Source organism: Chironomus tepperi, unplaced genomic scaffold (genome assembly GCF_022539635.2).
Source record: "Chironomus tepperi strain 1889 unplaced genomic scaffold, CSIRO-AGI_Ctep_v1 contig_13, whole genome shotgun sequence".
NCBI classification, from domain to species: Eukaryota; Metazoa; Arthropoda; class Insecta; order Diptera; family Chironomidae; genus Chironomus; species Chironomus tepperi.
In genome coordinates this window covers 221,105-244,000 of record NW_027226135.1, presented here as the reverse complement: position 1 = coordinate 244,000, position 22,896 = coordinate 221,105, and the positions used below count along the sequence as shown (strand labels likewise).

At 36.0% G+C, this 22,896-nt stretch overlaps 6 protein-coding genes across 8 annotated transcripts; 5 read left to right on the top strand and 1 right to left on the bottom strand.

Annotated features, from left to right (window-relative positions):
• Positions 1–428: 428 nt before the first annotated feature.
• Positions 429–4,699, top strand: Nprl3 (GATOR complex protein Nprl3). The gene is made up of 4 exons (XM_070641708.1): positions 429–565; positions 630–964; positions 2,922–3,532; positions 3,923–4,699. The coding sequence occupies exons 1-4, from the start codon at positions 501–503 to the stop codon at positions 4,658–4,660; spliced, it is 1,749 nt and encodes a 582-aa protein (XP_070497809.1). The 5' UTR covers positions 429–500; the 3' UTR covers positions 4,661–4,699.
• A 746-nt stretch (positions 4,700–5,445) lies between these two features.
• On the top strand, positions 5,446–8,438 carry LOC139091147 (uncharacterized). Its single transcript, XM_070641093.1, has 3 exons — positions 5,446–5,460; positions 6,073–6,156; positions 6,550–8,438. The coding sequence occupies exons 2-3, from the start codon at positions 6,075–6,077 to the stop codon at positions 8,058–8,060; spliced, it is 1,593 nt and encodes a 530-aa protein (XP_070497194.1). The 5' UTR covers positions 5,446–5,460; positions 6,073–6,074; the 3' UTR covers positions 8,061–8,438.
• Positions 8,439–8,641: 203 nt separating this feature from the next.
• Positions 8,642–12,374, top strand: LOC139090199 (uncharacterized). Its single transcript, XM_070639942.1, has 2 exons — positions 8,642–8,832; positions 10,268–12,374. The coding sequence occupies exon 2, from the start codon at positions 10,273–10,275 to the stop codon at positions 11,827–11,829; it is 1,557 nt and encodes a 518-aa protein (XP_070496043.1). The 5' UTR covers positions 8,642–8,832; positions 10,268–10,272; the 3' UTR covers positions 11,830–12,374.
• Positions 12,375–12,388: 14 nt separating this feature from the next.
• LOC139090239 (protein D2-like) lies at positions 12,389–15,154 on the bottom strand. The gene is made up of 4 exons (XM_070639987.1): positions 14,970–15,154; positions 14,773–14,888; positions 12,989–13,115; positions 12,389–12,705 (listed from the first exon to the last, which is right to left on the bottom strand). The coding sequence occupies exons 1-4, from the start codon at positions 15,133–15,135 to the stop codon at positions 12,491–12,493; spliced, it is 624 nt and encodes a 207-aa protein (XP_070496088.1). The 5' UTR covers positions 15,136–15,154; the 3' UTR covers positions 12,389–12,490.
• A 58-nt stretch (positions 15,155–15,212) lies between these two features.
• LOC139090260 (clathrin light chain-like) lies at positions 15,213–20,167 on the top strand. Of its 3 annotated transcripts, XM_070640009.1 has the most exons (5): positions 15,217–15,438; positions 15,503–15,550; positions 16,249–16,447; positions 17,399–17,410; positions 17,537–20,167. In XM_070640009.1, the coding sequence occupies exons 1-5, from the start codon at positions 15,354–15,356 to the stop codon at positions 17,721–17,723; spliced, it is 531 nt and encodes a 176-aa protein (XP_070496110.1). In that variant the 5' UTR covers positions 15,217–15,353; the 3' UTR covers positions 17,724–20,167. The 3 variants fall into 3 exon arrangements, with proteins under 3 accessions (XP_070496127.1, XP_070496110.1, XP_070496118.1); XM_070640026.1 differs by lacking the exon at positions 15,503–15,550 and having other exon boundaries at positions 15,213–15,438; XM_070640017.1 differs by lacking the exon at positions 17,399–17,410 and having other exon boundaries at positions 15,223–15,438.
• Positions 20,168–20,479: 312 nt separating this feature from the next.
• On the top strand, positions 20,480–22,273 carry LOC139089543 (probable endochitinase). The gene is made up of 3 exons (XM_070639100.1): positions 20,480–20,498; positions 20,577–20,945; positions 21,762–22,273. The coding sequence occupies exons 1-3, from the start codon at positions 20,480–20,482 to the stop codon at positions 22,178–22,180; spliced, it is 807 nt and encodes a 268-aa protein (XP_070495201.1). The 3' UTR covers positions 22,181–22,273.
• The last annotated feature ends 623 nt before the right edge of the window (positions 22,274–22,896 follow it).

Sequence of the window (22,896 nt, the reverse complement as noted above, 5' to 3'; positions counted from 1 at the left end):
TATTGGAATATCGGACTGTCAAACTATTGCACTATCGAACTATCGGACTGTCGGACTATCAAAATATCAGACTGTTGGAATACCGAACTGTCAGACTTTAGGACTTTCGGACTATCGTACTTTCAGAATGTCGGACTATCGGACTATTGGACTATCGGACTATCAGACTGTCAGACTATTGGACTGTCGGACTGTCAGACTATCGGACTTGAAATATCGGATTATTGTATTATTGGACTATCGGACTATTGGACCATCGAACTATCGGACTTTCGGTCTATCGAAATATCAGATTTAAATTTGAATTCGGCCAAAATTGAATTCTTGAACAATACAAAATCATTATTCGCCAAACTAAAACTAGTTTCCCAATTCTCATCAAATGCGCTCTCGTCATCGATCACCTGACACCTCCCTTACCAGTTATTGTTGTTGTTGTGATAAAGAAAGTCTAAGGAATTTTTCTAAATTATTATATTTTTTTAACATATTTAAGTTTAATGGAGAATCCATTGAGTATAATTTTAGTTAAATCTGACTCCAAAGGAGATAGATTGTTATTTAGGTACGGCCGAAGCTATTCTTAGTGCTGTTAATTCCATTAATTGACAATTTTTAATTATTTTTAGATATCCATACGTACAAATTAAGGAAGAAAATGAAATAAACAAAAATGACAGAGGAAAAAATCCATATTCAATTACGCTGTTGGAAGAGCAGCAAAAGGAAGGCAATACAATGAGATTAGCTGGAATTGACACAGCATCAATGAATGTCCAACTTGAATCTGATGAAGTTCTGTCAAGTCTATTTGCATGTAAATTGGAACTTGCGAATCAAAAGTTTGAGCTGAAGATTAATGACATTCGATTTGTCAGTCATCCTGCATTGATGGAGACGAAGAATTCCTTCATATTGATCAACATTGTGTTTGCGCTGCAGGCTCAATGTAGCTATTCTATTGGTAATGACGTATTTGATGTTTATTGTTGAGTTTGTTGACTTATTGATAAGAATTGTTGATAATATTGAGCAGAGATGGCTGGACTTTGGGAGTTTGGACTCTGAAGGTCCAAAAGGGTGTCTTTACTGGAGTTTGGACTTTATTGGAGGCGCCTCAACATTAGAGTCTTGCCAACTCTGACTCAGAGCTCGACAATTCCATACAAAGGCGGACTATATTTTTTTGGAAAATATTTTTTTGGCTCGGAATTTTTTGGAACATATTTTTTTGGCATTATTTTTTTGGAAAATAATTTTTTGGAAAGACCTTTTTTGGAAAATATTTTCTTGGAAATTTTTATTTGGAAAATATTTTTTTGGAAAAACTTTTTTTTGGAAGAGAAATTTTTGGAAAGTTCAAATCTAATAAATTTTAGCTTGTAATTTAATTTGTGGAATATTTGTTCGGCGCATTTTTTATAATTTATCACTAATATATTAAGTCTTTTATATGAAAAGTTCTCTAACTTTCAGTCATGAGAACAATAGTGACTTATACATTGCTGGATTTTGTATTTGGGCAGAGTATTTGACTACGATCTTAGTAGATCATGTGTTTTAGTTTAAGGACGGTCTATATTTTTTTTTAAAAAAGTATAAAGCAATAAAGTAAGGTTCATGTCTATGTTTGAACCCAGAAATATCATATAAAAGACTTAATATATTAGTGATAAATTATAAAAAATGCGCCGAACAAATATTCCACAAATTAAATTACAAGCTAAAATTTATTAGATTTGAACTTTCCAAAAATTTCTCATCCAAAAAAAAGTTTTTCCAAAAAATATTTTCCAAATAAAAATTTCCAAGAAAATATTTTCCAAAAAAGGTCTTTCCAAAAAATTATTTTCCAAAAAAATAATGCCAAAAAAATCCGTTCCAAAAAATAACAAATCCAAAATTTTATTTTCCAAATAATTGAATTCCAAAAAAATAGTTTCCAAAAAAATAAACTTCCCCCATACAAAATGCCAATCGACTCCGAATTAAGGGTGTCTGAGGCTGTGACCAAGGCTTCCCAGTCTGTACCCAAGTCTCGGTTCCAATTTCGATCCCAGTCTCAATTTGAGTCTTAGTCTGAGTCTTAGTCTGAGTCTTAGTCTGAGTCTTAGTCTGAGTCTTAGTCTGAGTCTTAGTCTGAGTCTTAGTCTGAGTCTTAGTCTGAGTCTTAGTCTGAGTCTTAGTCTGAGTCTTAGTCTGAGTCTTAGTCTGAGTCTTAGTCTGAGTCTTAGTCTGAGTCTTAGTCTGAGTCTTAGTCTGAGTCTTAGTCTGAGTCTTAGTCTGAGTCTTAGTCTGAGTCTTAGTCTGAGTCTTAGTCTGAGTCTTAGTCTGAGTCTTAGTCTGAGTCTTAGTCTGAGTCTTAGTCTGAGTCTTAGTCTGAGTCTTAGTCTGAGTCTTAGTCTGAGTCTTAGTCTGAGTCTTAGTCTGAGTCTTAGTCTGAGTCTTAGTCTGAGTCTTAGTCTGAGTCTTAGTCTGAGTCTTAGTCTGAGTCTTAGTCTGAGTCTTAGTCTGAGTCTTAGTCTGAGTCTTAGTCTGAGTCTTAGTCTGAGTCTTAGTCTGAGTCTTAGTCTGAGTCTTAGTCTGAGTCTTAGTCTGAGTCTTAGTCTGAGTCTTAGTCTGAGTCTTAGTCTGAGTCTTAGTCTGAGTCTTAGTCTGAGTCTTAGTCTGAGTCTTAGTCTGAGTCTTAGTCTGAGTCTTAGTCTGAGTCTTAGTCTGAGTCTTAGTCTGAGTCTTAGTCTGAGTCTTAGTCCTAGTCATTGCCCGGTTCTTGGTCCCAGCCTCAGTTCAAGTCTCGATCCTAGTCTCGGTCTCATTCTAGATTCCAGTCGCAATCCCATGCTCAGTCCCAGTCTCGTTCCCATAACTAATCTACATTAACTAATCCACATCTCCCTCTCTCTCATCCCCAAAATATACAGTCAAATGCTACTACGAGCTCAGCAAGCGCCTCGGCCTTGGCCTCCTATATGAAGAGCGTCGCGTCAACTACCTAACAAAGGAGATGAAGACAATGCTGAAGATCCACGATGACACAATTTATGACCATAAAAGTGAAAAGATCTTTGATACAATCCTACAAAAATCATCGCTGGCACAATGCCTTAAGACTTTATACTTTGATCTATGCAACACCGGCCTTATCAATGTTGTGTTAAATGAGTCAGTGACTTTGTGCTTTTGTTTGCCACAGAAAGCCTGGCGAGCACGATTTTCAGACAGAAAGACAAAATCACAGCCACTGATTGATCCAGAAGTCATTGATCGTGCAATTATGTCACTCAAACCTTATCATGGATTTCTGTTGCTGGTTGATCCATCGGAATTGCTTGATTGTGTTCCTCCATCGAGTGCTAAGATCCTTCTACAGCTTATTGAGTCTTATAATCCATTAAAGAGTCTACAGAGTATGAGTACGGATTCCGATCTTCCATTGGATCAAGTATACCAGATGGTCGGACATTTGGTGTACTGGGCGAAGGCTACGATCATCTATCCATTGTGTGAGACGAATGTTTATGTCATAAGTCCGGTAAGTAAGGGAGGCTCTTGAATTTGGGAGTTTAGGGTGGGATATTGAGGATGGTATCGATATATTAAGGGAGATTGGAGATAGTAGGACCAGGGACGGATCCAGGCAGGGGTAGGTGGTAGCTTAATGTTGATCCTTATCTGTCCTACCCTCCTACATCGATCCAATCTGTAGAATCATGCCAATATACATCAAACTTCGGTATTCTGGCCAATTCCTAGGGCAGACTTGGTATGACTCGATTGTAGAGATACCTGCACTTAAGTCTGAACTACAGTGCAGTTGGACCTTTAGATTCCCGAATCTCAAAGTCCTACCAACCCTGACCAAGGGTATCTGTAGCCTATCTTGTATCATATCCATAATATTGACCAACTTTCCAATCCCCAGGACGCCCCAATTCACGTCAGTTCACCGCTCGTCGAGAAATTTGCCAACAAATTCCCAGGAATGCAACTCATCGAAGTAATCAGTGATTTTAGCCTGCCAACCTCAATAGGTCATTTAACAACACCACTACAGCATCCAGCACGACAAGGTAGACTCGCACAAATGGTCTTATGGATGTTACAGCATCACTTACTAATGCAACTTCACACGTATGTCCAGTTCATGCCAAGCTATGAGAAACCAAATGACACATCAGGTCTGTCACTGTCTGACTTTGGATCGACACCGACAAAGCAGTCGTCAGCATTGTCACCTGAAAAATCTCCAACAATGAGTGATCCACTTGATGTTCCTGTTAATTCGTCATCAGTACGTGCAATTCCATACAGCCAAAAGTCACTAAGCAGCAACATGAGTGTCGATGAGACGCCTGGAAGTGGAAAGAGTGTCGAGGACGAGGATGAGAAGATTAAAGGGCTGTTAAACTCATTTGATGAGTGTGATCGACTGGCTATCCTTAAAGTTCCAGCTAGTTCCAATTTAGAGGACTTAAACTTGATGGTCAGGTTGAAGCAAAGTGGATATTTTCAAGGCGAGCATCATTTGGAAGAAATTATGTTTTATGAAAATTTGAGACGATCGCAGCTGCTGCAATTGCTTGATAAATTTCGTGATGTATTAATTTTATATGAAACTGAAGATCCAGCAAGTTGCTTTCTAGGATTTAAGACAAAATGAATGTAGATGAGTATGGAATATATGTATGATAATAAAGATTTTTTTATGTAAAAATTTATGGATTTTTTGGAATTTTGATTATTTACTTGCTTTACATCCTTGGCTGAGGTGCACTTGGGTCCAATACAGCGCGGAGAGAATTTCTGTCCTTTTCCAGAAATTCAGAAGTTTTCTACAAACCGCTTAATCGATCATAAATCCGACTCCAATCTTCCGTGACTCGGACTTTGTCCCAAATTCGATTTAAATCCGGCACCGTCTCGGAGTTCAGAGTTGCCAGGACTTCATTTTAGAGTCCGGACTTCACTTTTTTCTTACAATTCGACTCTATTGGAGCCTGATTAACTCTGTCAAGGTCACGAGGAATGGTGATGGATTTTTGGATTGATTAAACGATTTGATGGCAAAATTGTATTGCATTTGTTATCAGTAATTGACAGAAAAAGGCAGTTTTAAGAGACGTCTAAAGGCGGTCATGGTTCATAGTTGATTTATACGATCAGCGAAGTTAATTAGTAAATGAATAACCGACTTGTGCTATTCAGGTGACCACATAAGCAGACCACATAAGCAGCAGATGTCACAAGATCACTTTATAATCGAAAATTGAGTATTAGTGGCATTATTGGGTAAGGATGTGTCCAAAATCACATCTTCCCTCTGAGCTTTGCCTAATTTCTATAAAGCGTTTATTCAGATTTCCTTACTAAAGACAACTTGTTGCAACGGAAAATGGAAATTAAAAATTTTCTTTTTTCCTTTTTTCACTTTCGAATAATATTCAACAGAACAAGGGCAAGGTTCAATATTTTTAAAAAATAATCATTTTAGTGTAGATTTTAAATTGTTTGTAGCTTAATACTTTACAGTTTAATTATAGTTATCTAATAGTAAGTTATGTTGTCCAATTAAATCAAAATTACTCAAAATTGAAAGCTTTGTTAGTTAATTTGATGGAATTTAAACTAAAAACCATTCATTTTTGAATTTAAAACTTATAACGTAATTTTTAAGTGTGCAGATTTTGAGAAATTAATATTAATCTTGTTAATTTAACTAAAATATATTCTCAAAATTTAAGATTTTATCTAATTTTTTCCATTCAAATCCAAACCAATTCACTTTAATCGAGTGATTCATTGAATAAATATTTCCAACACTCTGTTTTGTGAAATCTGTTTACATCTATGTAGTTCAGTGGTAGACAACCTGTGTGCTGCGAAACAGTGTTTCGAAAAAAGATGGATATACTACGATCCCTATGCCGTTTGCGGTTTCGATTCAGACTTACCACAACGGTGTTTCGCGATAAAACAAAGGTTGTCCATCACTGATCTTGCTTTAGATGCTGTGTTATTAGAAATTGTGATGTTTATATTAATTTACATTTTATAATTTTTATTTTGTTTCAGAAATGCCAAAGATTTTTGAGAATATATCCAAAGTATTTTCCAAAAGAAGTCAATCAACTGGAAATTATGAGAATATATCTGAAGGTTTGTAGGATATTATCAGTCTTATTATTAGTTGTGAGGCTTCCAGACGTCTTGGTTTCGCTGAATTATCAAGACCGAGAACAAGAGACCAAGATTGAGATCAAAATCGAGACTGGAACCGAATTTAAGGCCGATTCTGTTACCGAGACTTAGATCGAAGCTTTTTCCGAGATTGAGACTGGGACCATGACCGGAATCACGAAATCGATGCCAAGACCAAGATATAAACCGGGATCGAGACCGAGACCGATGACGTGACCGAGACCTCGTCCCTTATAAATGGCACGACACCTCGTGAACCCTTACTAGTTAGACATAGTCGACTGACATTTCCCAATTACTTCCCAATACCAAATGCTACCTAAATTCACTTATTTCCTTATTTCTTTCCAGCAAATCTCTTCAACTGCTTATCACCAGAACTCATCGAACTCATTTTCACCCACCTTGACATCCACTCCCTAAAATCATGCATATATGTGTCAAAAACCTTCCGAGATGTCATCATATATTCACAAAAATGCATGTCCAAGCTTGCAATCAAGTTAACAAATGACAACTGGAAGTCCATTATGCCATTTGTAAGGAGTTATGGACCACAAATCAAAAATGTCGAGTTCCACTGCTTAAATGAATGTTTTCAATTTTATCGACTGTTAATGCTCATGCCAAACTTGACAAGACTTAAAATAACAATGACAATAAAGTTTTGTGGAAGTTCCAAAAATCAAGTTGAGGCAGATGAAGCTGTAGTCGATGGGAATGACAATGGAAGCTTCAATTTGCGGAAGTTGGAAAATTTGGAAATTTCGTTCTTTAAATTCGACCCAACGACAGTCATTGCCGACCTGATCAGCTCCAAAAATCTCAAAAAATTCTGCTTCCGATGTTCAGCCAAAGATCAATTTGACCACAAAATTTTGACCTCATTCCTCAGTCAGCAGCACGACTTGAAACATTTGGAACTGGAAGTTGCACAAATTGACAAAATTTTTGCAGTTAATTTGATGAATTTTGAGTTAAAAACGCTTAAAATTGTCACGACACATGACAGAGACTGTGACTACTTATTCCTTAATCACTTCCTGTCAACACAGTCGAATTGCCTTGAGGAACTCCGAACATTTCCGAAAAAATTTGAATCAAAAATTATTGATGGAATTTTGATGCTTAAAAGTCTCAAAAAGTTGACGACGCATGGACTTTTGTGCTGTTTTAGCAAGGCTGATGGACATGCAGCCTTGGATCCAATAGTCCTTAACAGCCTGACTTACTACAGATTCTCACAAAAGAATAAGAATGAAATTTTCGATGAATTTGACTTTAGCAGCTTGCCAAACCTAAAATGCCTGAATATTCAGTTTGGATCCAATTTTGTGGTCATTGGAACTGACCCAGTTGTTAAAGTGACGGCGAATCCACTAAGGAATTTGATGAATTTGAAGGAATTCTACATTGACAGTTACGATCAGGATTTGTTGACTTTTTTGGCTAGTCCGAGTCTGGAATGTCTTGTCATACCTTACGATGCTGACTTTTATGACATTGAGACTTCCTTAAAAATGACACAGAACCTGCCAAATCTTCAGCATCTCACAATTGTCGACATTAAGTATGAAAAGTTTTTGACATTTTTTATTGAAAATCATGAAAATTTGGTGAAAATTATGAAAAATAATAATCATGGATTAAGGACGTTGGAACTACACTTTTCATTAAATGATGTCCTTAAGTTGATGATTGCGAATGGGGAAGTTGTTAAAGTTGTTGGAAGTTATAGCTATGTTGACCATTTTATGTACAAAAATCAAAAATTGCTGAAGAAAAGCTTTAAAAATTTTGAGCTGTCGATGGCAAGTGACGATGCATATCATGAGAAATATGAGCATTTGCGGTTTTATTAAGGATTAAGGATATAAAGAAAGGGTTCGTCATTAATAACAGGGTTGTAGGTTGCAACCTAGGACGAAATATGAAACAGAACTGCAAACTACAGGACTGAATATCTGAAATACATGAAATGCAGACCTTCAGCTCTTGGATGAACCCTAATTTAATGTTACTTGTTGCTTTTTGATATTATGGAATGTTAATGGCAGATGCTGAATTTTTGTAAGCTTCTGAAATGCATCTGATACGCAATTCAGCTCTGGTCCGGACCTCACTTGAGTTGGATTTTCGAGTCTGATTCAAGTCCATTAGAGTCTAGATTCTGCAGTCATGCCAACTCTCCTTCATTTTAACACCAATTTTTCCAATAATACCAAAATAAGATGCCAATTTTTTCCCATTTAAGCTTGAATAAAAACAATTTAATTTTTCCACATTTTCATTCCAAAAAGTTTTTCATTTAACGGAAAATTGGGAAATAAAAAGATTTTTTCCACAATTCACAGCTGTTTTCGAAAATGGAAAATTTATTTATTTTTCCGAGTGTAATCCGAGAAGATGTTTTATTAACTTTTCATTTTCTTAGAGTTGCAGTATGAAGATTTAAGGTTGTCGGTGCAACAGAATTAAAGGAATTAACTAGAGGTGATTTTGATACAGTTCATAATTCAGTGGACATAAAAATTAAGTAAATATTGATTAACATAATTGAAAGTGAAAGCTGTAAACAAAAGCAAACAAGTGATTTGATACATGATACACAATTTTCAAGGACAAGTCTGATTGGTAAGGATTTATGGCATTTTTTAAAAGGTTGACAATAAGCATATAAGTCTTGATTGACGGCAATCGTTCCTATAAACTAAATCAGGAAGCATGAGGTGGAGGAATTGCTGAATATTAGGCTCCAGGTCGACCAGACTGTAGTCTGAAGTCGGATTTCATTTAATTTGACTTAGAACCTTCATTTCTGCACATTCTTACTTACTTACTTACTCCGATGTGGAGCCTAGGTTTCTACAAAAGGCCTTTCATCTGACTCTGTTGCTGGTCTTATCACAAAGCTTGTACAGATTTTCCGTCTTTGCATCTAACTGACATTCTTTTAAAATAACTGGACATTCTTATGTCATGTGAATTCCGAGTAACAAGTCAAGAAGTTTTTCATAAATTTCATGAATTTTTATGCAATTTTTCATCATTTTTTTGCAAAAACAAGGCCGGATTTCATCGAATTTGGGTCGGGTTTATAGTTTTGTCCATTTTTATGACTCGTAACTTCCTGACATGCCGATTGATCGATTTCAAGTTCCAACATCAGGTCTAGTTCACTCTTGGATAGTAGAATCCATCACCAACTCAGAGTCCCGACAGCCTAAGGTTGTCCTGAATTTAAATTCATGAGCAATTAACCCATCTGCGCTACACATTCGGGATTATCCCAATGACTCACTCCGCAAACATTCAAACAATTTTATTTTTTTTTTCTTTCAATCTGTTTATTTCAATTGTTTAAAAATTATTTATGTTTAAATCTTCAGAATTCCTTTATTTTTGTTTTACACCGACTATTAAATGTTTACTGTAGACGATTGAGGTGTATTTATATAATCAATGAATGAATGAATGAATGTTCGATTTCCGAACAGCATACTGCGCTAAATTTCATTATTTGTGAATGAATAGGTTTGGAAATCGGAACTACGGACAGAGTTGGATCCCAAAGGACTTTAGGAGTCCGGGACTCAAAAATTGCAGAAAGTTGCTTCAATTTTGGAGTCGAAACACGGAAAAAAGTGGAATTAACTCGATTGGGGTCCGGACAGGGGTCCTGACTTCGATGGAATCGCCTCCAGATTGGAGTCCTGTCAACTCTGATCCGACTCTACTAGACTCAATATTTGGACACGATTTGACTTTTTTGTTAATTTAGAGTTAATTTAGAGCCTAGTAGAGTCCATTTTGAGCCCAGTAGAGTCCATTTGGAGTCTATTATCGTCCAAAAATTGAGTCTAATCGATTCAGACTCCAAGTGGACTCCAAAGTCCGACTCCAATCAGCCTATAGTCCATTGGTCGGAGCACAATCGAGAGTCCATTAGGACTCTGTTGGAGTCGGACTTTAGAGTCCATTTGGAGTCCACTGGAGTCCTGCTAACTTTGACCCAAGCACCTTAAATCAAGCTAATTCCAAAACTAATCAATTCCTCTCTCTATTCCAGCAATCATGCTTAACTACCTATCACCAGAGCTTATCGAGCTAGTCCTCATCCACCTCGACATATTTTCCCTCAAATCATGCCTTGAAGCATCAAGTTCATTCCGTGATGTCATCCTTCACTCACCAAACATAATGAAAAAATTAACATTAAAGCTTAATGAAAAAAATTGGAAATCCAAAGTGCCATTTATAAAAAATTATGGAAATTACATTCGTAATGTTGAAATTGAGTGCAGCAATGGATCGTGCATATATTTCAGGCTGTTACACTTTATGCCAAAAACAACAAAATTAAAGCTTAATTTGATGAATTCACAGCCGTTGCATAAGCAGCGATCATTTGACAGCTTTCAGGGTGACTTGATAATTGCGGAACTGATGAGCCTGCTGGAATGTGAGGATGAAATTTTTGGTGAATTAAAATTGACAAAACTTGAAAATTTGGATGCATTTTTTTATAAAATTGATCCAGCTGTGATTTTTCATGAGCTGCGGAACTGCAAGAATTTGAAAAAATTCTGCTTTCGGAGTTCCGTTGAGACACAAATCCACCATGAGTCACTGATCTCATTCCTATGTCAACAAGATGACCTTCAATGTCTGGAACTAAAGATCGGCCAGATGGACATAATTTTCTCAGCTGAGACAATTGACAAGATGAATTTCAAGCTGCAGACATTAAGGATCGTACCGTCATTTTATGCTGACTGTGACTACACATATTTAAATAAATTTTTACTTAAACAGTCTGACTGCCTTGAGGAACTTCGTGTCTTTTCATGGAGCTGTGAGGCTGAAATAGCTGACGGAATATCGAAGCTTCAGAACCTTAAAAGTCTCACGACTCATGGACTGCTGCCTTATTTTCACATTCAGAGGCCACAAGCTGTGGACGAGGAACCAATTATGCTGAAAAATTTAACTTACTTCCGATATTATCGTGGAAATAAAAATGAAAATTTTGATGAATTTGACACGACATCCTTGCCTGCACTGCAGTGTCTTAATGTCCATTTTGGTATTGATCATCGACTTTTTGGATGTACGCCGGACATTAAAGTGACGGCAAATCCGTTAAGGAACTTGAAACATTTGAAGGAATTTCATATTGAGAGCTGCAATCAGGACCTGCTGTATTATCTGTCAAGTCCGAATCTTGAAGCTCTTGTCATCACCTACGAGGATGTCCTGTTTGACATCGCAAGTTGGACACAAATGGCTAAAAATTTACCAAAACTTCAAGGCTTAACAATCATGAATGTCAATCATGAAAAATTCTTAAAATTTATTGTCGATAATCATGAAAGATTTATTCAGAAAATTCGTGGATTAAAGTCATTGGAACTGCTACTTCCGTCAAGTGATGTCTTAAAGTTGTTCATTGTGGACGGAAAAGTGACGAAAGTTGTTGGAACTTACTGCATGACAAATAGTTCGTTGTTAAAGAAGCATGAATTGCTGGTCAGGAACTTTTATAAAATTGACTTTTTTATGATCACTCAGGAAGAATATGATGAGAAGTATGAGAGGCTGCAGTTCTATTTTCATCCATGTGGACCTTAGGGAAGTGCTTTTAAGAAGCTTTAGTTGTGTATTTGTGGATAAATCAAAGATTCATGTCTTAATTGTTGTAAATTGTTAATGTTTAAGGCTTTTATGGTTTGAGTATAACCTGAACAGCATATGTCGGTTAGTGGACCCCAAAATTTGGTTCCAGGTTGACGTGGTGTCCAACATAGAGCCGGATTCGATTTGTATCCGATTTCAGACTGGTGAAATTCTGTCATAGAGGCTAATTTAAACCAAATATGACACCAAGTCTGAGTAGTGAGTCATAATCGGTCTAAATCCTGATCTATGTCCAGGTTTAAATCCTGATCTATGTCCGGATCAATGTTCGGCTCTATGTCTGGCTCTATGTCGATCTGATGGTGACATAAAGCCGGATTTAAGCCAAATCTGGAACCAAGTCAGAGCCGTGAGTTAGAATCACTTTAAATTCGGATCAATGTCCAGCTTTATGGCCGACTTTATATCAATTATGTGAAGTCAATGATCACACTTGATCTGTACTCCCATATCCTGTAATAAAACCACACAATTTACCAAAAACCATATCCACTATCTTTATTATTATTGACAGTTTATTACTTTCTCTCTCATAGGTACAAATCTAAATCTTTTAAATGCCAAAAAAGTCATTCCTCAACACCAATTTCTAGCCTTAAGCTCCAAGTTGCTTATACAATTCAGGAACATATGTATCCCATTCAGCTTGATAAAAGTTACCAGCAACTGGAACGCCAAGATTGTATTTTTCAGCAAACTTTTGAATTTTAAAGCATCCACGGTTATCAGCAGAACGGTTAGTAAGTCTTGGCTCGTCAAATGTCAATTTACCAGATTGTTTGAAGACGAGGAAGATGTAACGGTGAAGACCTGAGTGAGGAAATTGAGGGAATATTGTTAATTTATGGGGTATTTGGGGGTGGATGTGAGTTTAGCGGTCAGGGGATTCAGATTGGGGACTTTATTGAGTACTGCAAGCTCAATCTTGACAAATGTCGTAGGAACGGCCAAAAATCCGAAGCCAGGCTGACTTGGCATTGGCTTGAAGCTGGATTTAATTAAATCTGACCTGAATCCAGAGTCACGCTAGCCTGGGACTGGACTTTCAGCCATTTCTATTCCATGTGCCTTACGGATGCAACTTATAACTTACCAGTCTTCTCCGGTGGTCCTGATCCAACATATTCACTCAATACTTCGCCTTTTGAAATGTCTTTTCCGGGAATATTAACAATAAGCCAATGATGCCATTCGCGATATTCTGGGTTTTGACGTGAAGGCTGTTGAGAGAAAACAATTGAAAATTTAATGAATTATTCAAATAAATATGAAAAAGACGCTTGTCATGTGATTGTAGTTGATTTTGTGAATATTGAGGTATCATGGAAAATGTCATTTGTGGCCGATAGAATTAGTAAAATCGAGTCTACATGGTCCTGTAAAGGCAGTTGAAGTCATTTTGGGAGTTTAAAATAGAAAAATTGAGATTTGGATCAGGAATTGGAACTGAGGGGGATGTTAAGACACTGATGGTCTAGAGAATCAGTCTCAAATTTCCATTGACTTCGACCTCTGCTAGTGATGTCCTAGCGACTATGATATGCTGCTCAAACACGTCAGTATCATTAGCCCTTATTCAATTTTGTCATATCATGCAATTTAATCCATCCATTCTCATTTCTTTTCATGTCAGTCTTCATAATGTACTAATCATATTAAATTGCTTTGTAAATTTTGCATTATTTATCTACAAAGTTGCAATTATTGATTTTTATTCCTCCTTTATACAGCTTTTTATGACATAAATTTTTGATCAAAATGAAATTTGCTTGTGACATTTATACTTAATGTGATAGTCTACAATGACTAAGCTATATTAGCCGCTCTTGAGAGATAATTTAGATAACAATATTGTTATGTATACTTGAAGGTTGAGGTGGAAGGGAGGGCAAAGTGGAAGGTTTTTGGAGATTTGAAGACTTTTTTGGATATTTGAAGACGTTCCTGGATACTTGGAGTCCAAGAAGGACATTTGGAGAACTTTTTGGTCATTTATAGACCTTCTCAGACATTTGAAGACGTTGATTGACATTTCAAGACGTTTTTGGACATTAAAAGACATTATTGGACATTTAAAGAGCTTTTTGGACATTTGGAGGACTTCAGGGACATTTAAAGACGTTCATGGACATTTGAAGACGTTCTTGGACTTTCGGACTCCTTTTTGGACATTTGAAGACGTTTTTAAACATTTAGAGACCTAAATGGACATTTAAAGACGTGCTTGGACTTTTGGACTCCTTTTTGGACATTTGGAGACCTTCAGGAATATTTAGAGACTATCAGGGAAATTTGAAGACGTTCTTGAACATCTGGAGTCCTGTAGATTCTGCTTGAAAGTGTCTCGGATAGCACAATCCATAAAAAAACCCCAAAATCCGGTTCTATCCCAGCTTGGCTCTGACTAAGGTCGGATTTCATCGAATCTAGCTTAAAGCTTGAGTCATGATTGTCTAATGCCACAATTTTTGGACATTCATGCGTCTTGGTTTGGATCCGACTGTTAAATATAGGTTAATGGGTCTGGTACTACAGATTGTCATTCTCAGTACATGCAGCTTACAATGCATAGCCATTCAAGCTATGTTATACGTCGCCTGCCTTCTGGGTGTCAAGATAGTCAAGCTAAGAACGCAAACAGGCAAAGAGTATGCTTTTATGATACAAAATGACCATCTCGATCCTTAAAAGCAATCTCTTTGCCCTATTTGCCTTAATTGACAGCCACGCAATATTTACCAACAAATTTTGACAACAATTCCCATTCATACGCATTAAATCTATAAATAAGTCCCATCCACTACCACAACTTAATGTCATTTTGTCATTTTCTACATCAACAAACAATAATTTCTAACTCCATCACAAAATACTCACAGCATCTGGATCAGTCATACAAAGAGTATAAAATGCATCAGCCTCAGCATCCCATTCAACAGTTGGTGCATCCTTGACTTGCGTCGGTGTCAAGACATTGCCTAAGTTGGCAGAAACTGTTGGAAAATTGAGGGAAAATTGAGGAAAATTTAAGGAAATTTTGAGAATATTTTGGAACTTTATGGAACTTAATTTACCTCCCGATACGTAATCAACTTTAGCGACATTTGTCGGTGCTGTTGGAATAACATCAGGTACAACTTCGTGTTTGGTAAAAGGCATTTTACGGATTGGCGTGTAGCTTATGCTCCTCACAAATTGATATTGAATTGCGTTACGAATAAGCAATCGAGCCGGTAACATTGTGGATATAAAATGTAAACTTATTGCTCTTATTTGTCGGACTGTCAAATTTTTTGTCGACACTTAATTTGAAGTTGTCGGTTAGAGTCCAGGATTGTCTGACGGCCGCGCCCTTTGGACAACTACTTGTCGACACTCAAAAAAAGAAGAAAAATTGACAAAAAAAAAGTAAATAAAATAAAATTTTCTAAGTTAACTTTGTTAAAAAATCCACAAAAATGAGTGACTTGGTTGAAGACTTTTTGGCACGCGAAAAGGACGGACTTGCCGGTTTAGAGGATGAAATACCTCAAGCATTTCAAGGTACGATGACAACTTTTTTTTGTTGCCTGCTTTTTTTATTGATTTTGTTAAATTTTTATTTTAGAAAATTCGAATGATTTTAATGATGATAATGACATGAATTCGTTTGAAGGTGTGTTGCTTAATTCCTTTAAATTATTTTCACTTCCAAAAAAATTCCAAGAAGAAAATTTCAAAATTTTTCACAATTTGTGACGTCATCTACGTTCCATTAATCACAGACAATTCCGATTTATTGATCAATTTTGAGTGGAAAATTTTGATTTATTTTCAATTATTTTTGGCATTTAATTGAACATTCTGGATATATATAAGCATGACTCGACATAATTTGATTTTGGCAAGGTGGAACTGAAGAAAAATTGAATGTAAACAATAATCATGAGACTGTATGTTGCCATGTTGATCGATGCTTGTTTATTTTGTGTCATTTTAATTACCCGAAAATGGGTTTTGATGCTTTGCATAATTGTGTATGTTCAGGATGCTTTATATGAGCTTATGAGGATGGTTTATGATTGTATGAAGTGTAGACGATTAGAAACTCATGCAACATATGGTTGTTGGTTGTATATTGGTCCAATTGAGTGACATAATCCGGACAATCTCATTTTATCTATTAAATTGTGCCAAAGTCAGTCATCATAGTGCCAGTGGCCCTTGTAGCAACTGGAGCATGTCATTTCCAAACATTTTTGACTCAATTCTAGTCTGCCGCGTCCCATAATTTACCCACAGCTGACCAAATATCTACAAACACTTCCAATAACACTCAAAACTCAATCCTTAAACTCTCTCAACTCTTTTCAGCATTTGAAACCAAACCAATATCGACAGAAGTACCTGAAAAGATAAAGAAATGGCGTGAGGAGCAGTTATTACGTTTACAGGACAAAGATGCAGCTGAAGAAAAGGCTAAAGAGGCACTTCGTAAACAGGCTGAAAAGGAGCTTGAAGATTGGTATAAAAGACATGAGGAATCGATTGGCAAAACTAAGACAATGAACAGGTATGAGGAGATGATATTGGGGATGTATATTTTTGGTGGATTGGGTGTTTGGTGATGGGAATCTAAATGTATTAATTATACTGAATAACACAAATCAGAGATATCAGGACTTCAATGTGGAGGCGCCTTCCTAAAATAGTGGAATCGTAAATTAAAGTCCGGATTTCATTGGAAGCGACTCTATAGTGATTTCTTTTGGAGTCTGAACTACTAAAGTCCTACTAACTCTGATTCAAATTGGGTGATTGAGAATTATTCCGACTCCATTCTGGATTTGGGATCAATTATCCAATTTATACTATTAGACGGCCGGAAGTCTAGTTCAGAGTTGGCAGGACTTGGGGAGTTGGACTTCATATTGACTCCTAAGTCCAACATCAGTGGAATCCTGTCAATTCTCGTCTCGATATCAACCAGACCAAACTATGAAAAGATCCAAATTATACTCAACATCCAGTAATCAACGGCCGAATTCTTCGGTGTCGGTAGGATACGGCACGGTATAGAATAGTACCATACCTCTACTGTAAAATATTGCAGCGGAGGAATCGGCCTTTGACACAACTTTGATAAATTTGAGTCAATTCATTAGAATCAAATGTCCTTAAAGGGTTCAGATTGTAATCTTATGGACAATTTATGAGTGCTGACAGGACTCAATTTTGAAATTCAGCTCCAATGGAGTCCAGACTCTTCAAGAGCCGTATTTCAGTGGAGTCTGGAATCCATTGGAGTCGGACTTTGTAGTCCGATTAGAGTTTATTAGCGTTTGACTCCCGGAATCTACTGCCAACTCTGTAATATTAGTTCAATACAGATTCTAGATGAATTTTGACTCATTTTATGAGATTCTCAGTCTTCCTTTAACATTTTAACATTTAACCATTAATTAACCATTAAATAATAATTATAAATTTGCTTTATTTCACTAACAATGCTTACCATAAATAGGGAATCAGCTAAGTAAGTGTAACACATTGTATATTACCGCATGCACTAGTTGTAGTCATTAACATTTATGTTGGAATTACCTTAAAAATATCCCCAAAAAAAATCACATTTTTATTCAAAAATCTCATAAAATTCCAGAAATGCTGAAAAAGAATGCGTCGCTGACGTCGAAGAAATCGAGCCAGGCACCGAATGGGAACGAATAGCCAAACTTTGTGACTTTACACAATCAACAAAAGCTAGTAAGTCCATAAAGGACAACAGTCGAATGAGAAGTATAATTTTACAATTGAAACAGACACCACTCGATCGTGAGAAAGCATAAGACATAAAGTTAAAGGAATCAAAGCCACAAAAAATAAAGTAACAAAAAAATGAAAATATTTTGTAGTCGCCATAATACGAAAAATTATGAGAATATTAATCATATATATATGAGTATGTTTATAAACAATAAGGACAAGCTTTTTTGTAGTCAACAAAATATAGGAAATGATGAGAAAGGATGTGTGGGGAGGTGAAGGGATGTCGGGGATGTTATGGGTGAATTTATGGGGAAAACAGGGATATTAAGTCAGAATTTGAAGCTACTCTGAAGAGCACAAGTCAGTTAATCTGTCCAGAATCTAGCATCATTGCTGGTAATGTGACTTAAGCTTGATTTAAGCTGAATTCAGCTTCAAGTCAGAGTCATGTCGACTTTTGGTCAGATTTTTTGATGAATTGACTGATTTGTGGTATTAGGGTACACAAATGCACATGTATGGACTACCTGACTCTGTCCTGAGGCCAAAATTCATCGAGTTAAGCCTTGAGTCAGAGTCACGCTTGCTGGCTACAAACTGGATCATTTCTAAGTCATGTGCTGTGCTTTAGTCAGCTCTAGTTGACTTATACCAAAGGTCAGACACTCTAAAAGTACAGGACTGGACTTACTATACTTGTTAAATTCAAATAAAAGTACAGTAAGTACAGTATTGTACTTTTTGAGTATCTGACCCTTGGTATAAGTACATGTACAAGTACAAGTACATGTACAAGTACAAGTACAAGTACTTATACCAAGTGTAAGACACTCAAAAAGTCCAGTACTGGACCACTGGAGTGTCTGACCCTTGACTTATACCAATAATCCAACAAATTCCATACAAAAATTCCTCAAGATTTGTTTTCTAACAAAATGCATAAAAAGTCTTCGAATATTAAATGAATCAAGCTTCTCAGTTGACATCCATGAACTCATTTTTATCATCATTTTTATGTTGAAACAAATATTTTCTTCTAATACATTTCGATGATCACTCTCGAGACTGACAAAATGTTTGAGATTTAATTATTATTTTTGTAAAATTCTCATTTTTTAAAAACATGTGAAATTATAATGAAGATTTTGTAGATTTGACACGGGTTGGACCTGGGGGTGGGAAGTAGTTGGTCAATTTTTGATGAATTTTGATAATTTCTACTTCCTTGAGTAGCATGAGTCAGTTAGGAGATCCTAAATCCGGTACCAGGATAGACATGACTTTGGCATCTCAAGTGGACAAATATACGTTAAAACAGGTTATCAACTGGATGCATTAAATTGGCATCAACTGGTTAAAACGTAGTTTTGTTTACTTGGACATGGTTCTGAATTCGGATTTAACTCGAATCCTGGACCAAGTCAGAGTCAAGTCAGTCTTAAGGGTACCCGAATAATCTCGGTAATCCTGGGTAATTTTGGTCTCGGTTTGCAAAATTTGACAAAACCAAGACTTCGGGAAATCTTAGTCAGTCAGGATTCCTGATTTTGGATCGATTACCCAACTTATGCTATTCGGGATTTCTTAGGTCAGACACTATCTGAGCATCGAGATTTTTTAAATTAAATATTTTTTTATGTTAATTATTTTATATTATTTATTCTCGAATATTTTAATAAAAAAAATACAGCTAATTTCCTTTAAATATTTATATAAGTCCTAATCCACAAAGATCTAGATATTTGAGATTCAGTGTTTGTAATGCTGATCATTAGTGCTTCTTGAAGTCTTCTTTTTTGATGAATTTTTGAGATTGAGAGTCAGATTGAGACTCTGACTGAGACTGAGGCTGAGAATGAGACTCAAATGCAGACCCAGATGCAGACCCAGATCCAGAACTAGACCAAGACTTATTTTCATACCCAGATCCAGATCCAGGCAAAGATTCAGACTCAGATTCAGACTCATACTCAAAACAAGTCCCAAATTACAAGGGAATGAAGTCTCGGTTTTAACTCGAAAAATCCACAAAGTAGAGCTCGAAATCGACTTGAATTGTGAATGAAGGAATCGACTCGATTTGACTCAGCTCGATTTAATACAAAATTCAAGTCGATGACTAGTATGGAGTCAAGTTGAGTCGAGTAAAGTCGAATCTTGCATGAAAAATCCGAGTCAATTTTGAGTTCTGCTGGAAAGTCTTAATCTCAGTCTCAAGAACCCTAACCGATTTACTTCTTTGTGGATTATAAAAAGTCAACACATAATAAATTCATATTTTCCTGCAATATTATTTTTATAATTCCTAATTTTTTTGTAAATCTCATTCGAAATTATTTGAAAACCAAAATGAAAAAAATTAATTAAAATTTTATATAAAAAAAGCTAATTTAAAAAATATTTTTTGTCAAGCAAAATTGTCCTTAAAATTCAAATAGAAGCTGGTTGTAAAAAAATAAGTTAAAAAATTGATCATGATTATTAAATTATAAAATCCAATCGCATCCTATTAATACATAGACAAATAAACGAAAAATATTAACAAATTAATGAAAAATTATTAAAATTTTGTTTGAATTTAATTTTATTTTAATTCAGTGTATTAAGGCACACAGATTGCTGATCGTTGTTCTAGCTCATTTGTGGCATCCTGGCTAACACGACACACTGTTGTGCAGTGAAAAATCTCAAGTTTGTCACAAAAATTGTTTAAAAAACCTCAAAAATAGACGATATTGGACATGGTGCATGACTAAGACTGCTGCATCTGCTGTATTTATGCCATGACGCTGCTGTCCTTTTCTATCTTGCTGCTGTGTCATGACAAAGTCTCAAAATGTCCCGATATTTTGAATGTATTACTGGAATTAGACATCTTCGATTATGTCCTGATGATCAATAAGACTTTTATCAGCAATTTCATTGATTTACAGCTAAATGCAAGGTTCTTATCGACAAAGTTCCTTGTCAATTGGAACCAATTGAGCTTATCTTAAGAGCTACTGAAATATTTCAGTCATTTAGTTTGAATTTAGTCGTTGAATTGAGAAGTTTTAAGGCACAAAATATGAAGCTTATTATTGGAATTATTTTACTGCAGTCTGTTGTGCTGATTTATGGACAGGGTTTAGATGGATTTTGTACAGGAAGACCAACTGGAGTCTATCCACATCCTGATCCAGTTCGATGTGATTTATTTGTCCTTTGTGCTGTTGGAGTTCCAATTTTACAAGAATGTCCAGCAAATCAAATATTTCTACCATGGCTTGGATCTGATCCTCCATATGGAGAGTGTCTTCCAGGTAAGAATTAGTGTCTAGTCTCTGTTTAGACGAATTTTGGAGATCGAGTACCGCGACATGTTGGTTTTTAATGAATGTTCAGCTACACTTGTTAAAAATAACTCAAAAGTAGACGACATTTGACATGGACATAGGAATGTTGTCTAATGAGTGACTTGAGTGCCACAACAAACTGTAAATTTAGGTTTAAATTAAGCGGTTTTTGTCAAACTTCCTCACGAACCCTGCTTTATATAAAAATTGACAAAAGTTAGATTTCGCACATTAATATTAGTTATCAGCATAGACAAAGAACCACTTGAATTATATCCATACAAAAATCAGTTTAAATTTGGACTTAAAGCAGAAATGAAGCTAGTCTTTGGATTAATTTTATTGTATTTTTCTAAAAATATTCACGGACTGGATGTTAATCCACTCATTTGTAGTGGAATTTCCATTGGTATACTACCTCATCCAGTTCCTTACATGTGTGACCATTACATTATTTGCATATTTTATGTACCAAATTTAATAGAATGTCCAAGTTATACTATTTTTGTGCCGAGTGGCAATTCCAGTGGAGAATGTCTGCCTGGTAAGCTAAGTCTACATGTTAAGGCATACGATTGAAGCCTATACATTAGTGATCTTCATCTGCAACCTATTTTGGGATCAATTTAACCAGTGTCAGGCTTGTGTGACTCTGGATTGATTTAAACAGAATCTGGGACCGAGTCAAAGTCATGCTGGTCTGGGGTCAGGCATTCGATCAATTGACTGACTTGAGATATTCGAAATTATTGCTAATTCATCTAATTATTCATCCTTACTAAGGTTATCCTGAAACTTGTCAACTTGCAACAGCACCAACAACTACAAGAACAACAACAACTTCAACAACAGTCATTGATACCACAACTGATTCTGATGACTCAACACAGACTGATGATATGGATACGACATATTTTGAAATTACAACTGATATAACAACTGCAACTGAGCATGACACAACAACAACTGAATATAAATCAAAAACGACATCGAGACTGGCAACAACAACATCACCAATTCCTGTCCATCGATGTCCACCGAGTGGATTTGGATATATTCCACATCATACAAATTGTAATCGATATTTTGAATGTATTGCTGGAATTAGACATTTGAGGTTCTGTCATGATTATTGGTTGTTTGATTCTGTGACACTTCGATGTACTTATCCGGAATATGCAGTATGTGCTGGTGGACAATGAGGAATTATGTAAATTATGTGGATGTAGATGTTAAGTTAGAATTGTAGAAATTAAGAATTAAGTCAAATAAATTTGGATTTTTGTATAAAAAATTATAAAAAATGACAAAATTGGGACTTAATTTTATCACGAGAAGGTCGAAGATAGGCTGATTTTGGGTATGAGAAGGAGCTGTTTTGGCCAGGAACAGAAGCCTGTTTAGGTTGCTTTATTAAATGTCTGATGATTTACAGTGGATCAATAGGAATTAATCATCAATTCTATCAAATACAGCTTTGAGGCAGTTCACTTATTATGTTGAGAATTGAGGAGAGGGGAGACACCAGACTGGTGTCAATATGACATGGCTACCGAGTCAGCTACCAAATTTGACCCATGCCGATCTGTGGACCAGAATTCAATTCGATAAACCGATTTTTGTTATTCAAGATGTTAATCTGGGTGTTTATGGTTCTAAATAAAGTCCTAATTTACATACTTACTTACTTACTTCCTTAGCTGTCCGTACAGATCAATTGTGATCCATGGCCTCATTCAAATATCACCTGAAACTGGCCCTATCACTTGCTTCTACTTTCCAATTTCCGATACCAAATGTGATATTGTCTCTGTCAACAGCTCAGCTTCCTTTCCATGAATTCTTTGGATGTCCTTGTGATAATTGGCATGCGGTAGGCAGCGATAGAGCCAGCTTCAGGAGCCGACTGAGAAAGTCC